Source organism: Trachypithecus francoisi, unplaced genomic scaffold (genome assembly GCF_009764315.1).
Source record: "Trachypithecus francoisi isolate TF-2019V2 unplaced genomic scaffold, Tfra_2.0 Lachesis_group12, whole genome shotgun sequence".
In the NCBI taxonomy this organism is placed as follows: domain Eukaryota; kingdom Metazoa; phylum Chordata; class Mammalia; order Primates; family Cercopithecidae; genus Trachypithecus; species Trachypithecus francoisi.
In genome coordinates this window covers 102,638,864-102,654,638 of record NW_022681457.1, presented here as the reverse complement: position 1 = coordinate 102,654,638, position 15,775 = coordinate 102,638,864, and the positions used below count along the sequence as shown (strand labels likewise).

Sequence of the window (15,775 nt, the reverse complement as noted above, 5' to 3'; positions counted from 1 at the left end):
TCCCAGGCGGGCGGCACAGTGGAAATCACAATATTGACCCAGCGCGCAGGAAGTGGGGAGGACAGACCGCCGGGGTTCCCGGCCCAGGGGGAGACAGCTCTCTGAGTGATGAGCTCAGAGCCAAGCTCTCCCTCCCTCCTGGGTCACCGCACCGCTGCCCGCCGCCAGGGCTGTTCCTCCCGGTTCCAGGGCCCCCCTCCCCGGACCTCCCTCCTACACATTCCCCCGGCCCAGGCCCGCGAGGGGAGCTGCTGGTGAGCTCCAGGCCTCAGGGCTTCTCAGGGCTTCTCGGGCCCTGCCTCCCTCTAGCCCAAGTCCCGATTCCCTTGTGCTTCCAGCATCTGAGGGGCCAAAACGGGAACTGCACCCTCACAGGCCACTGACCTTTGGAATAGTCCTGCCTCACATTTAACAGATGGGGGAACTGAGGCTCAGAAAGGTACTTGGCCAGTTGTATCAGAGCCAGGATCCACACTCAGATCTGTCCAACTCCTGGCCAGTGCTGTCTATGCTGTGAGTGAGTTATCGTCGGTCGTGATAATAGTGTAATAAACTACTCAGTTAGTGAAGTCTTGGTCTCACGCAGCCCTCATGCCTGCCCTTGGAGCGGTTCCAACTTTACAGACGAGGAAGCTAAGGCTTAGAGGTGGTGAGATAACTTTCCCAAAGACACAGCCGGGGAACAGCAGGGCTGGGATTCGAACTGTGGTCTGCCTGATCCCAAAGCTCATAATCTGGTTGTTTGGCCAAGCTGTGGGGCAGGAGGGGCCTGTCCTTGGAGGCCTACTCAAATGCCACCTACCCTGGGGGACCCCAGGACCACCTGTAGATTGTATTCCCCCAGAGGGGTTCCTTGGGGACAGTGTAGCCCACAGCCTTGCCCTCCGGTGAGGAGTCCATCAGTTGGTGTTGCCTGGGGGGCTGGGCCGTGGGGTTTGGAGGCTGGTGGGTCAACCCTGCTGGTGGGTTGAGCTGGACTAGGAAGTGCTGCTCAGGGGTGAGCAACACCACTCCAGGGGGAGTGGTGAAGTAGAGGGGAAATACTCCTGGGCTTGGAGTTGGGGACCTGGAGACCCTCCCTATCCTCCCAGGGTCTTGGTTTCTTCATCCGTAGAAAAGGACCTGGGGTCCATTGGAAGGCCTACTCTCCAATACCAGAGACTTAGTAGGGCTTTGGGCTTCTGTTTCTTCCAGCTCCCTTCCCAGGAGCCGGGTGTAATGGGAGAAAGGGTTTACAGCGCTCTCACTGGGCGCTGATTAAGTTTTCTACCCAGGGCTTTCACTGTAAGGAGTCACCAATGAAAATCTGCCAGTGTGTTTCTTCTAGGGCTGCTGTTAAGCGTGTTTTCTGATTCATCACATGATCCCATTATGAGGAACCCCAGGAAAAATTGGCCAAGAATTCAATGTAGGCGATTTGCATGAAGTCTGAGAAACTGGTATCATTTTATATTTTGGACACCAATTGTGTCTGTGAGTATGTGTACATGCTTGCCTGAGTGTTTACATCTTTGTTTTGCCCATGATGAAGCTCAAGGCTAAAACTATGACACACGACAGCATGGGACTTCCTGATCCAGGTCACCTCCCCTTCCCCTTGCCACAGGCCCCAGAATATAATTTTCATTTATTGACCTACTGCGCAGCATGAAGATACAGCCCTTTACCGATTTCTTCGTTTCCTTTGTGCCAGGGTGAAAACTGACTTTCAGAATGTGAACAAGGTGCATGATGGATCCATCCTTTAGTGATGTCTGCCATGGGCACACGAAGGGAAATACTGGTGCATATGCCTCATTTTTGCCTTCCCTCATTCAAGTAATGTATAATATTTTATCTAATCATATTTTCTATTTAACCATATATAATTTCATAAGCTGCTTTTAAAGCTTTGTAGAACAAGTCTTCGTATTAATAATGGTAATTCATTGCAAATAACCATTAGGTTAATTAACATACGTTATATTACTATGTCCTTACCATATCTCTGTAGGAGAAAATGGGTGGGTCGTATGGCACCTTTGTGTATATTTGAAAACTATGCCCCTCTGGGCAATCATGGCTTAGAGAGCAGAGCACAGGGTAGATGTTAGCCCCATTCACTTCATCACCCAGGTATATTTGTTCAGTGCACAACCTTAACAACCACACACAGCAACCCTCTTCTGTGTCTTGCCAAATCCCATGGTTATATCCTTCACTCCAAATCCAGTTCTCATTTTATTACATGCAGCACACAGACCATATTCTGAATCTTGGACATCTATTCAGGCTCCAGGATGGTTGGTATTTGGTCTGAGGCTAAGTGAGGCAGTAGAAGGAAGAACAACATAAACAACTTAGCTTGCATTTGTGCCACAAACAGGCAAGATCCCTACGGGTGCCTGGCTCTGCCTGCCAGATTCCGGTGAGGATCCTGGGCTATGAATAGTCCCAGTGATGCCCTCTCAGAGGACCCACTGGACTTCCCACAGGCCTGGTCCTTGGCCTCCACCCCACACTGGCCACTGGGAAATCAGGGACAAGACCTCTTCCCTGGCACCTTCATCCCGCACGTTTCTTCCCGCTCACTTTCCGCCTGGGATTACCGCTAAGGCTGGGCTTCTGCATGCGGCTGTTGCTTGGGCCCCCACGTGGGCTGCTTGAAAAACATCTCTCTGAAAGCAGAGAAAGTGTGAGCCGTCAAGAAGGAGGGTGTGGAAGGAGAGAGGTCCTCGGAGGAGGGGAAATTTACAGCATTCATTTGGCCCGTTCTAAGGACACCGTGGGGCCTGCATGAAATGCCTTCCGGAGGTGAGCACGGGTATTTTACTGCCTAAAATTCAATGTCAGTGCTTCCATGCCCTTGGAGATTGCCTCCACCACCCCCTCCTGTGACAGATAAGGAAACTGAGGCTCATGATGGAAAGTGACTTGCCTAAGCCTGTACAGCTGAGTGAAAAATCTCAGGCACTGATGGGGGAGGTCCTGAGTGCATGCTAATTTCTCTGGACCTGATATGTGCATGATGTCAGGGCTGGAGATGCAGGTGGATGCCCCGCTTCGCTCCCTGAACTGTCAGCCTACTATGTGCTTTAGCATAGGTTATATTACTGTGTTCTCACCGTATCTCTGTAGGAGAAAATGCGTGGGTCATTACAGAGGCAGAAACTCAGGTTCAGGGTCGGGACCACTGCAGGCCCGTAGGGCACCTTTGTATATATTACAAAAATTTTCCCCTCTGGGCAGTCATGGCTTGGTGAGCAGAGCCACAGAGGGCCAGAGAGTCTGACTCACTTTCCGAAGGTCACACCACACCACGGCAGAGGAGAAAGCCATGTGATCACGGTCAGGAAGACCCTCTTCAGAGTTCAACAGTCTGGTTTCTGTGAATACCACTTACTGGCTCTGTGACCTTAGCCAGGTGACTTTGTCTCTCTGAGCCTCAATTTCCTTGCTGATAAAATAGGAGTAGTAACTGTAAGGCTGTTACGAAGACTTGGTAAGACAATGCAGAGAGGCACTCGGCACAGTCTTGGGATATCCTCATGCCCATAAATAGTAGCGCCAATGTCAGTGTGATTATCACTACCAACAGGAGCAGGCCGTTTCAGCAGCCATTTGTTGGATTGGTTGCCAGAGTCCAGCTTCTGGATTCCTTGGGGCAAATGGCCATGCCCTCTGTGTGCCATCTCAGTGGGGATGGTGGCGATGGGGGTAATTCTAGGGGTTCCTCTCCTTCTGTGAGAATAGAGGGAGCCACAGTCCCCCTCCATCACCCCCATTCCAGCACACACTCCCACTTGACCAGCTGCCTGTGCTCTGCTAAGTCTTTGAATCTTGAGCGCTGATCCAAGGTCAAAAGGAACAACGGCTGGGGATTTGTTGTTGTTGTTATGGTGGTTGTAGCAATGTCTTCATCGGCCTTTTCCTGTCATCAGATGCCCGTGGATTTATTCATTCGGCAGCTATCCCCGGAATGCCACTCAGAGCCAGGCACCAGGCTGGGGGTTCAGGTCCCAGAAGTGCCCACAACACGCAGCTTCCTGCTCCCCTCATTCCAGCCCTTCCAGAGCCTCCCTGAGACCTGCCTCTCCTGAGCTCACTCCTCCAGCCTCCTGTCAGTTCAGAGAGCCCCTGTGCTCCTTCTAGTACATTCCCCTCTGCTTATGTCAGCCAGGGCTGACTTGGCTGCTGACAATGAGGGAGGCCTGGCTAATTCCAGGCTGTGATGGGCTTGAACCTCATGCTTCTCTGTCTCCCATGCCTGGACTCTTCTTGCCATCATCCTCCCTCCTGGTACCCATAGTCATCTCTATGCCTGAGCCCTGCAGACCTTAAGGCTGACCTGGGTAGGACCAATCAAGTCACAGGATTTGTCTGAGAAGAACCAGGGTATAAACAGTTTTGTGGGTTTGAGATGCCATAAAACTGTCCAACAATGACTTCCGAACTGTGGTGTCTGCAGAGATCCCTCCTGGGCTGTCAGGATTTGAGAGTGGGTTGGGGCAGTTGAGTACAAGGGCTCACTCCCCTCCCTACTCCCACACCTATTTTAACCAGAGTAGCTTTACCTAGCACAGTATTTAAGAGGCATGCACTCTGGGACCACGTTGCCTGGGCTTGGATCCCATCTCCACCATGCATGAGCTATAAGACCTTGGATAAGTCACATATCACTCTGCACCTCGGTTTTCTCCTCGGTAACATGAGAATGGAGAGACCTCAGAATGGTGCAGTGAGGATTCCAGGAACGTATGCTATAAAATGCTTCACAAGTGCTGGCCTGTGGTGAGTCTTCAATACACGCGAGCCACTGTTACTCTTTGCTTTTCCTAGTGGGTTTCAGTGGAATATGCCATAAGAAAAAAGAAGGGTCTTTTTTTGTCGTTTAAGAAATGCCTGGGAATCTGTCCCCCGGTGCTCTCTTGGGTGTGAACCCCTAGACCCGCCTGTCTTCCTCCAGCACAGCGCTCCTCTGGGGGATAACGCCCAGCTCGAAAAAGCTGCTCTACATTTGTGTGAGAAGTCACTCCTCGCTGATGCTCTCACCCCAGGCCATTCAGGACGTCTGGCCTTGTGGCCAACATGGAGAAGCAGGTGGCAGCTGCCCCTGCGCTGGTGCTGAGCTCCCTGAGCAGCGGGATTCTGTGGGATTCTGTTCTGCCTTACAAGATGGACCTTTTACACAGGCATTTGAGCAACTGGGGGCTTCGTTGGGCCCAGCTTCTCAACACATCAAAAAAGTTTTCTGGCTGATGTCGCTGGTGTGGGGTGGGGGTAGAGACCTCCCCTCCCCTCCCCTCCTCTCCCCCCAACTCCCCTCACCTGTCTTCTCTCTCTGCCACTCCTGCATTTGTTTGTTTGTTACCTTTTGCATGGCTTACTTTATTCAACACATAAACAATGAAACTTAAAAAGCACCGATTCTGGAGTCAGACACAAATGGTTCCTGTCCTGGCTTTGCCATTTACTGGCTGTGTGTCTTAGAACAAAGCACTCAACCTCTCTGTTCCTGTCTCTCCATCTGGGAAATAAGGATGGTGAGAAACTGAAACAGCAGGGAGGACTGAGTGAGCTCATGCATGTGAAGCACCGAGTGAGTGCTCAGGAAATGTGAGTTTCTGTTTTTTGTTTTTGTTTTTTAATTATTTAATTTTTATATAGAGACAGGATCTCACTATGTTGCCCAGGCTGGTCTTGAACTCCTGAGCTCAAACGATCCTTCCACCTCAGCCTCCTGAAGTTCTGGATTACAGGCATGAGCCACTGCTCCCAGCCACATGTGAGCTTTTGTGAGACCTGGGTTTAATGTGGTACAGGAAGGGGAAGCAACTCCATAGGAGGGAGCCAGGGAAGGCTTCTCAGAGGAGGTGATGTTTGGACTGAGTCTTGATGGATGTATAGGAGACTGTCAGGAGAAGGGCAGTCCAGGCAGAGTAAGCCTAGAGGCCTGGAATTGTCTGGTGTCTTGGGAACAGCATATCATTCCAGAGGCCTGAAAGGTGGGATGGGACTTTTGGGGGAAGCCGTTGGAGGCAAGGCCTGAGAGGTGAGCAGGGCCACATCATGTGGGGCCTTTGGGCCAGGTTAAATGTATCCTGAGGGCAGTAGGGAGCCATGGAAGGGTTTGAACAGGGGAGTGACCTGGTCTGCTTTAAGTTCTAGAAAGACAACTCAGCAGTGGCATGGAGAATGGGCTGGAAAGGGGGACTCTGCAGCCCCTTGCAGTCACGGTGATGAGGCTCAGAAGGAGACAGGATGTCAGCAAAGCCCTTTGACCTGGGCCTGGCAGTCGTCACTCTGGTCCCATCTGGTCAGGGTGGCCGAGCTGACCTCCACCCCACGGCCTGAGGCCGCTGCTCTGAAGGCCCGCCGAGCTGGCTGGAGAAGAGGCCGACTCCAGCCTGCAACGGGGAAGTAGAAATATTTGCTCAGCTGCAAGGACAAGCTCGAGTCTCTCCTTCCACATGAAGGGGAAAGATGCTGCCTGGGCTGGGGTCTGTCCACGGTTCTCCCTCAGATCCCAGAGCTCGCCCCCGCCCCTCCATTTCTACCTTTAAGCCATCCAGAAAAAGTGTCCCTGCTCTTCCCTGCAACAGCCACTCAGAGCTCTGAAGTCAGCGAAAGTGACCTTTTTCCTTTTCTTCTCCAGTTGAACACACCCAGCTCTTTCATCTTTCCCTCATGTGACAGGGACTGACCTTTATTTTTATTTTTAGAGAAATGTCCAGATTCAGCAGCCATTGATTCAAATCTTTTTTTTTTTTTTCAACTAGCGGACACAGACAAGTCACCATAAGGGTTTAGAGCCAGGACTTTGATGTGAGGCAGCTTGGGCTTGAATCCCAGTCTGAGCTCTGCCACCACTCTGCTGTGTGACCTTGGACAAGTCACTTAATCTTTCTGACCCTCAATGGGCCTTTTCTCTAAGGTGGTATTTGTAACCCTTTCTCAAAGAGTTGTTGAAAGAGCCAATGAGCAAGTATTTACAAAGTGCTTAGGACAGTATCTGGCACGTAGTAAGTGCTCAGTAAATAGTAGCTACTATTGTCTATGTCCCTGGACACCTCAGCCCCTCTTCAGCTTCCTTTAATGCATGGTACTAGGCAGCTGTGCATTCATCAACTGCCAGGCCTTGATTCAACACTTCTGGGCTCGGAGGACTCTAAGATGGTCCCTCCCTAGGGGACAGGCATGGTGGCTCACATCTGTAATGCCAGCACTTTGGGAGGCTGAGATGGGAAGATCACCTGAGCCCAGGAGTTCAAGACCAGCCTGGGCAACAGAGCAAGACCCTGTCTCTACAACAATTTTAAAAATTAGCTGGGTGTGGTGGTACATGTGCCTAGCTACTCAGGAGGCTGAGGTGGGAGGATTGCTTGAGCCCAGGAGGTTGAGGCTGCAGTAAGCTGAGATCATACCATGGCACTCCAGCCTGGGCAACAGACCCTGTCTCAAAAAAAGCAAAAACAAAAACAAAAACAAATGAAAAAAAAGACGATCCCCAGTGATTTTTACCTAGTTTTATTTTTACTTTTATCTCCTGCTATTATGCCTTGTGTCATCCCCTCCCCTTGAATTCGGGAGGATCTGTGACTTGTTTCTAACCAGCAAAGATGACAGGAAGTCACTTCTGGGATGATGTTTGGTAAGATTGTAACTTCCTTCTTGCTGGTAACCTCTGTCCCTGGCTTGCTTGCTGCCGTCAGCCGCTATGCTGTAAGCGGCCCCATGGAGAGGCCCGTTTGGCAAGGAACTGAGGGTGGTCTACAGCCAATACTAGCAAGACAACCTACAAGGAACTGAATGCTGCTGTGATACGATGAATATTAAAAAATATATTTATTCTTCATCTCTGATTCCTGGCTCAGAACTTCTAAAATGCTTATAATTTCCTGCATGATGGGATGATAGGAGCATCTGTTGTTATCATATTTGGTCTTAGTCCTTGGTTCCTGGCGTAAGAGCTTTTAAGACCCTTGGAATCTCTGGAGTGATGAATGTCTTTTGTATGCTGATGAGATGACTGGTGGTTGGGGTTCCCTAGATAGCTTCAGGGTTGGGGCTGGTTGCCAGAAAGACTGAGGCAAGATGAGAAGGTTGGAACTTTCAGCCCTATCCCCCAGAGCTCTGGGGAAGAAAGGAGGGCTGGAGATTGAGTTTATCACCAATGGCCAATGATTTGATCAATCATGCCTACATAATGGGACCTCCACGAAAACCCTAAACAACAGGTTTGGAGATCTGGGTTGGTGAACACATTTAGGTGCTGCCAGGGAGGTACACTGAGAGGGCAGGGAGGCTCTGCACCCTCCCACGACACACCCTGCCCTATGCAACTCTTCCATTTGGCTGTCATTGAGTTGTATTATTTATAATAAACCAGTAATAGTAAGTAAAGTGCCTTCCTAAGTGCTGTGAGTCTTTTTTTTTTTAATAAAAAAATAGAAGTTTTTTAATTAAGTTCTTTAAATTACTACTCCATGTTTTTCTTCTTCTTGGAAAAGTTTTTAAATCAACCACTCATAATTTGACCAAAATTTTAAAAAACTGATATTTTGTAAATGTGTCACAGACACATGGGACAGAACCCTACTTTTTGTAGAGGACCTTAATCTGAATAAAGTCATGAGTTTTTCAGTAAATCTCCACTGAGTTTTCCGGTAATGTTACAAAAACAGGCCCATCACTGTCCATTGGACATGGGTTAAATAGATAGATATTCTTTCAGTTTATCCATGACTTCATTCATCTTGTTGCCTGGAATTAACATCACAGTTCGCAAGGGTGTCATTGGTACGTCATCAAAAGACCATTTGCCTCCCAGACAAGTGTCGCTCTCTTCCTGCACTGAGTAGTTGAACTTCAGAACTGCCTTCTCATAGAAAAGTTCTTCCTCTGCATTTGCAAACATTAACGCAGCTTTCTTTTTGTTGCTAGGTTTCTTTTTTGGAATTGTTTTTTCCTGCTTCCACAAATGTCTTACTAATCAGAAGGTAAAAGTAGCACTTCCCACATGGCTTATTGGTTCTGTGTGCCTCCGCCAGTTCTTTCTGAAGCTGCTGGTACATGGGTAGAGCGATCTGTGGAGGGATATTAATGAATCTTTCACTTAGGAGAAGGCCCACAGGCTTGGTGGTGTCATTTAAAAACTTGTCCAGCTGTTCAACTATGCTCTTTTCACAGTTCTTCTCACAGAAGCTTAGAACCAACTCTTGAATTTGTTCAGCACACTGGGTACCCTTTCTTTCAGTTAAATTTAAAAGGCTTATGAAACCAAAAACCTCATCTTCATCCACATCATATTCGCTGTCTTCTGAAACATCTGTTTGCTTAATCACACTCCCAATATGGTTCTGTTGAATTAAGAGATCTGTTAGTTCTGCAGTGTTCACAGGATCCTTTAGAAAAAGCTGCTGCAGTAATTTCTTAATTCCATCATAATCATTATCTGATAGGGAGCAAGCTTCAAATTCAATATTGACTTCCTCGTCAGTGACGTCATCCTCTTCATCCTCTTCCTCGTCACTGTCGTCATTGTCTTCATCCTCATCCTCGACTTCATCTTCCTCTTCATCATCATGCTGGACTAGGGGGTCTGGCAACTGCAGAACCCCACTTTCCACAGCCCGCCGCTTACCTCTGTGAGTCTTTCTAGCAAATTATAGAGAGGTGGTCATGGGAACTCCTGATTTATAGCTTGTTGGTCAGAAGTACAGGAAGCCCAGGACTTGCAGTTGGTGCCTGAATGGAAGCAGTCTTGCCAGACCGAGCCCTTAACCTGTGGGGACAGATGTTAACTCCCAGTAGTTAGTGTCAGGCTTGAATTGAATCACTGGATACCTAGTTGGTATCTGGAGAGTTGGAGAACTGGTTATTGTGGTATGGAAAAAACCCCCTACACATTTGGTGTGAGAGGTGTTGCACTATAAAAGACTTCAGACCTGCCAACAACCACATGAGCTTGGAAGTGAATCCTTCCCCAGTTGGTCCTTCAGATGAGAGCTTGACCTTTTCTGACATCTCAATTGCAGCTTTGCATAGGACTCAGGTAAACCATGCCCAGACTCCAGACCCACAGAAACTGTGAGATAATCAATGTGTTTAATTTATTTATTTTTATTTTTTTGGGGATAGAGTTTCACTTTGTTGCCCAGGCTGGAGTGCCATGGCACAATCTCAGCTCACTGCAACCTCCACCTTTTGGGTTCAAGCGATTCTCATGCCTCAGCCTCCCGAGTAGCTGGGATTCCAGGCGTGTACCACCACACCTGGTTAATTTTTTGCATTTTAGTAGAGATGGGGTTTCATCATGTTGGCCAGTCTGGTCTCGAACTCCTGACTTCAAGCGATCCGCCCACCTCAGCCTCCCAAAGTGCTGGGATTACAAGTGTGAGTCACTGTGCCTGGCCGTAAATGTGTTTTAAAAGCACTAAATTCACTGGGTGCGGTGGCTGATGCCTGTAATCCCAGCACTTTCGGAGGCCAAGGCAGGCCGATCACAAGGTCTGAGATCGAGACCATCCTGGCTAACATGGTGAAACCTCATCTCTACTAAAAATACAAAAAAAAAAAAAAAATTAACCAGGCATGGTGGCAGGTGCCCGTAGTCCCAGCTACTTAGGAGGCTGAAGCATGAGAATCGCTTAAACCCAGGAGGTAGAGGTTGCAGTGAGCTGAGATTGTGCCACTGCACTCTAGCCTGGACGACAAAGCAAGACTCTGTCTCAAAAACAAACAAGCAAAAAAGCGCACTAAGTTAATGGTAATTTTGTTATTCAGCAACAGAGAATTCATACATTTGAGAGTGTGTTCGAGCAAAACCACAGTGGGCTGGCAGAGCTCTAAACTCCTCACACCAGCGATGTGGCATCATGGGGATACTGTTAGTGAAGTGGTTTTACTAAACAACAACAGCAGCTTATGATTATTGAATGCTTGCCATGTTCCTTGCTCTATGCGAAGCCCTTTACATGTTTTATTTCATTTAGTCTTCGACATAACCCTATGAACAACAACTATTACCCCACTTGTCACCTGGGAGGGCGAAGGATTTTTGATTTTGAGATGATCTCCTCATCAACAAGGGATTTGGCCAACTCTCCTTTGACCTGTCTAAAGACAAACACATTTCATCACCACAAATGCTAGCTTTTTTTGTTTAATAAACATTTTATCCTGAAAAACATTTAGAGTTACAGAAAAGTTGTAAAGATAGTACAGAGAGTCCTTGTATACCTTTCACTCCATTTCTCTTAATGTGAGCATCTTGCATTACCATGGCACATTTCTCAAAACTAAGACATCACCGTCGGTACATTACTCTTAACTAAACTATAGATTATTCAGGTTTCACCCATTTTTCAATGAATGCCATTCCAGGATTCAATCCAGGATCCCACATTGCATTTAGCAAGCATGGATTTTTTCTTCCCTGGACCCAAGCCAGTCTGGTCTCACACGATGAGCGTGTAGCCCTCTGTTGCCATGTGTTGACCCTAATCCTCGCAAAAGAACAACTCTGGCATCACTGAATTAAGGGAACATTTGCTTTTTTCCTGAGCAAGGAAAGAATGTCCCATATTGGCTAAGAACACCTTGGTCTGAACTATTTGGGAGGTTGACTGATGTCAACCCTCAAATAATTTTGCTCTGGTACCCACATTTTTGAAATTTCCGAAACAGGGGGAGGAGATGTCAGGTCATCACTCAGCACACACTGTCTCACAGTTCCGGAGGCTGGAAGTCCAAGGTCCAGGTGTCAGCAGGGTCGGTTCCTTCTGAGGACTGTGAGGGAGAATCTTCCAGGCTCTCTCCTATAGACAGAAGGAGGGGCCCCGGGAAGTCATCTAGCTCCTCTTGTCCCCTCTTCCCACCAAACGTTGACTGAGCATCTCAGCATCTCCGTTGTCAATTATAGGACTCCTCTAGTCGCAAAAGACAAAAGGCACCCCAGCTGATCTAGAGGAAAAATAAAGGGAGACTTTTTAAGGGACTCAGTTCACATAAAAGTCCAAGTGAGGGAGAACCTTCCAGGCTCTGATCATTTCCTGGCAATCTTTGGCATTTCCTGGATTGTAGAAGCGTCACCCCCATCTCTGTCTTTATTTTCACATTGCATTCTCCACATGTGCATGTCTCTGTGCCCAAAATCTCCCCAATTTATAAGGGCACCAGTTACATTGGATTAGCCACCCTATTCCAGGATGACCTCATCTTAACTAAGTACATCTACAACAACCTTATTCCTAGATTAGGAAATTCTGAGGTTTTGAGGGTTAAGACTTCAACAGATGAATTTGGGTGGGGTGGGGGAAACACTACGGAACACATAATACTATCTGTGATTTCTCCCTGTGTCTTGGGCTTCCCACAGCGGGTGGCTGGGCCCCTAGAGGGAGCACCCCAGGGCGGGTGTCCTGAGAAGGACAGTGGGGGCTGCAAGGGTTCTGACCTCCCCTCCGAAATCACACAGCATCCCTTCTGCTGCGTTCTGTTGGTTAAAAGTGAGTCATGGAGCCTGTGCAGGTCCAGGGGAGAGGCCCCACAAGAGTCTGAATTTTGGGAGGTGTGCTGGGAGCTGGCTTTCAAACCAGCTACCCCAGGTTCATGGCAGGCTAACATCCTGAATCCCAGATTAAAGCATGTTTTTTTCCCTGATTTTTGTCCCTCTGGTTAGCTCCCAGGGGTAGTTGCTCAATAAATTGTTGTGGCCTGGAATTTTATCGTGACGGGATCTGTTCCATCAGCAGGAAAGTGCCAGCTCCCACCACTTCTCTAGTGCACTCCCTGCCTCTTTTCCTTGGGAACCCAAGCCTGGCAGGGGCCAAGTCCTAGGACCGGAAGGACCCGAAGCTGGAACACAATGGGCTGCTTTTTCCTGCCCACACACCTGGGCCTGGCACTAAGGGGGAAAAGTGCCCCAGGCAGGCGGGCTTGCCAGACTTAGAAAGGAGACCGAACTTGAAATGTTTTCTAAATCCTCCAAATGGAGCTTCTGCAGCACCGCAGCACCGGTACCAGCTTCCCCCATCCCTACCCCGGGAGAGAGGAAAAGCAGGGAGAGGAAGAGAAGGAGTAGGTTTCCAGTCTGTTTATATTTCAGGCTATTTTGGAACCCCCTGAAGGCACTCATACACAGGGACACATTTAAATGCACCAGGAAGTGCTCCCGGAATGGAAACTGGAGTCGGTGGAACTCTGGGGCACTGCACTGCCCGCTCTGTTCTGCTGTCCCTCAAACAACCAGCAATTCAGCCCCTTCAATGCCCAACTCAAAGCCTCTCTCAACGGAAGGGCTTCTGGAGGTCATCTAGCTCCTTCCATACCCCCTTCCCACCAAACATTTACTGAGCATCTTAGCATCTTCATTGTCAGTCACAGGATTCTTTGGGTCACAGGGAATAGTGGAAAGGTACCCAAGCTGATCTAGATGAAAACTACGGGGGGATTTTTTGAGGGGCTCAGTTTACATCAAAGTCCAAGGAGAGTTTGGCTTCAGGTACGGTTGAATCCAGCTGTTCTAACCATGTCATCAAGGGTGGGTCTCTGAACATCCGTCAGCTCTGCTCCCTCCATGGTAGCCTCATTCTCAGTATTATAAGGAGGCAAGGTGCCTGCCAGCAGCCCCAAACCTTTGTCAAGTCCCTCAGAAGACCTTGGGATGTGAGTTCCCATTGGCCAGGCTTAGTCACATGCACCGCTATCCTTACCATCTGGGAGTGGAGTCAACTGCACCCGAAGCTCAGAGGTCCCTCTTCCACCAAACCCTTATACCCAGACACCAGGCAGCAAAAAAAAAAAAAAAAGAAAAAGAAAAAAAAGATACGCATGCTGTCTGCTTATATCCCTCTAGTGATGGAGGACTCATCAGCCTGGGGGCATCCCTGTCCTCTGATAACTTTATTCAGATTTCTATAATATTTCTTACCATACTTCAGTGCAATTTATTTGTTTGCCTACATCCCTTATTGTACCCCTTTGTTTCTGTATCTTCAGCACAAGACCCCCCACAGAACAGGTGCTCAATAAATGTTTATCAAATGAAGAATTAATATCTTCCATTACCAAGTACATACGATGCGCCAGGTGTTCGATGCATATTATCTCATTTGATCCTCGTGACCACTGTCTTAGCTAAAGAGCATCGTCCTGTTTTTGTATGTGAAAAAACAGGTTCAGACAGGTTAAGAAGTCACCTTACCAAGGTCATCCAAGAAGAAGACAGTGGAGCCAGGATTCGAGCCCAGGTCCTTTTGACTTTAACCTGATATGGACGTGGGAGAAGCCAAGAAAGAAGGGGAGAGGACAGGAAAGAAGAAGAAGAGCAGAGACAGTAGGGGAGGAAAAGAGGACAGAGGAAGGGGAGTGGGAGGAAGCTGTGAATGTTAAAATTTCTTCCTCTGATGGTTATAATTATTATTATTTAAAGACACAGTCTTGTTATATTTCCAAGGTTGGATTAGAACTCTTGCTCAAACTGCTGAAGTTTGAGTGGTCCTTCTGCCTTCTGCCTGAGCTACTGAGCTAGGAACACAGGTGTGTGCCACTGTGCCCAACTGGATGGTTGTTCTTTCTTTCTTTATTTTTTCTTTTGAGATGGAGTCTTACTCTGCTCACCCAGACTGGAGTGCACTGGCCCGATCTCGGCTCACTGCAACCTCCACCTCCCAGGTTCAAGTGATCCTCCTGCCTCAGCCTCACCAGTAGCTGGGATTACGGGTTCACGTCACCACACCCGGCTAACTTTTATTTTATTTTATTTTTTAAGTAGAGATGCAGTTTTACCATGTTGGCCAGGCTGGTCTCAAACTCCTGATCTCAGGTAATCCACTTGCCTTGGCCCCCCAAAGTGCTGGGATTATAAGTGTGAGTCACTGTGCCCGTTGTTCTTAATTTGCTTTTTGGTCACTGACTCCTTAAGGAATGTGATCCAAGTTAGTACCTTTTGGCGTGGCAATGCACCAAAGTACCACACAATAAGAATATTAAATCGAAGTAAATGTCATCCATATACTGACATAGTACATTAAGAGTATTAAGTTCAGTAAATGAAGAAAAAAAATGATATTTTATTTGGGGTACACTTCGAAAATAATTTCAGCTTGGGAATTTTGTGGCAGGGTAAACTGCTTATCTTATCAGTATTGTTTTTGTTTAACAAGCCTCAAATCATTTTGTGCCACACTTGCAGAAAATTTAAAAAAAAAGACTCAAATCTCTGGGTCACCAGAGTCCCTCATTTTAATAAATGATTTTCTGTTATGCTTGATTATGGCATTAATAGAATAAGAAGGGAGAAACAGAAGACCAAAACCGGTGACCAAGGATTACACCTGGCAGGTCTACAGTGTCCCCAAGTCATGTCATCATCATTGGATTTGCTTTTTAAATTCAGAATAGGTGTTGGGTTGGAGGGTGGGCTCTTTGTCTTCATTGCTGTGATGTTTGGAATATAGAAAAACTATGGAAAATAGGATGGAGGTCAACAGCCTCCTCATCCTAAAACCGGGCAGAGATACAACAGGAAAAGAAAATTTCAGGCCGATATCTATGATGAACATTAATGCAAAAATCCTCACAAAATACTGGCAAATCGAATCCTGCAGCTCATCAAAAAGCTCATCCACCATGATCAAGTAGGTTTTATCCCTGGGATGCAAAGTTGGTTCAATATATGCAAATCAATAAATGTGATTCCTCACATAAACAGAGCTAAAGACAAAACCACATGATAATCTCAATAGATACAGAAAAGGCTTTCGATCAAATTCAACATCCATTCATGTTAAAA

General features: G+C 47.6%; 1 protein-coding gene across 1 annotated transcript in view; it reads right to left on the bottom strand.

Annotated features, from left to right (window-relative positions):
- Positions 1–8,450: 8,450 nt before the first annotated feature.
- Positions 8,451–15,775, bottom strand: part of LOC117093571 (BRCA2 and CDKN1A-interacting protein-like) — a 35,919-nt gene continuing 28,594 nt past the window's right edge. The window contains exon 3 of the mRNA XM_033228881.1: positions 8,451–9,636. Within this exon, the coding sequence (XP_033084772.1) occupies positions 8,919–9,636 (718 nt within the window). The 3' untranslated portion in view covers positions 8,451–8,918. The remainder of the gene's footprint in view (positions 9,637–15,775) is intronic.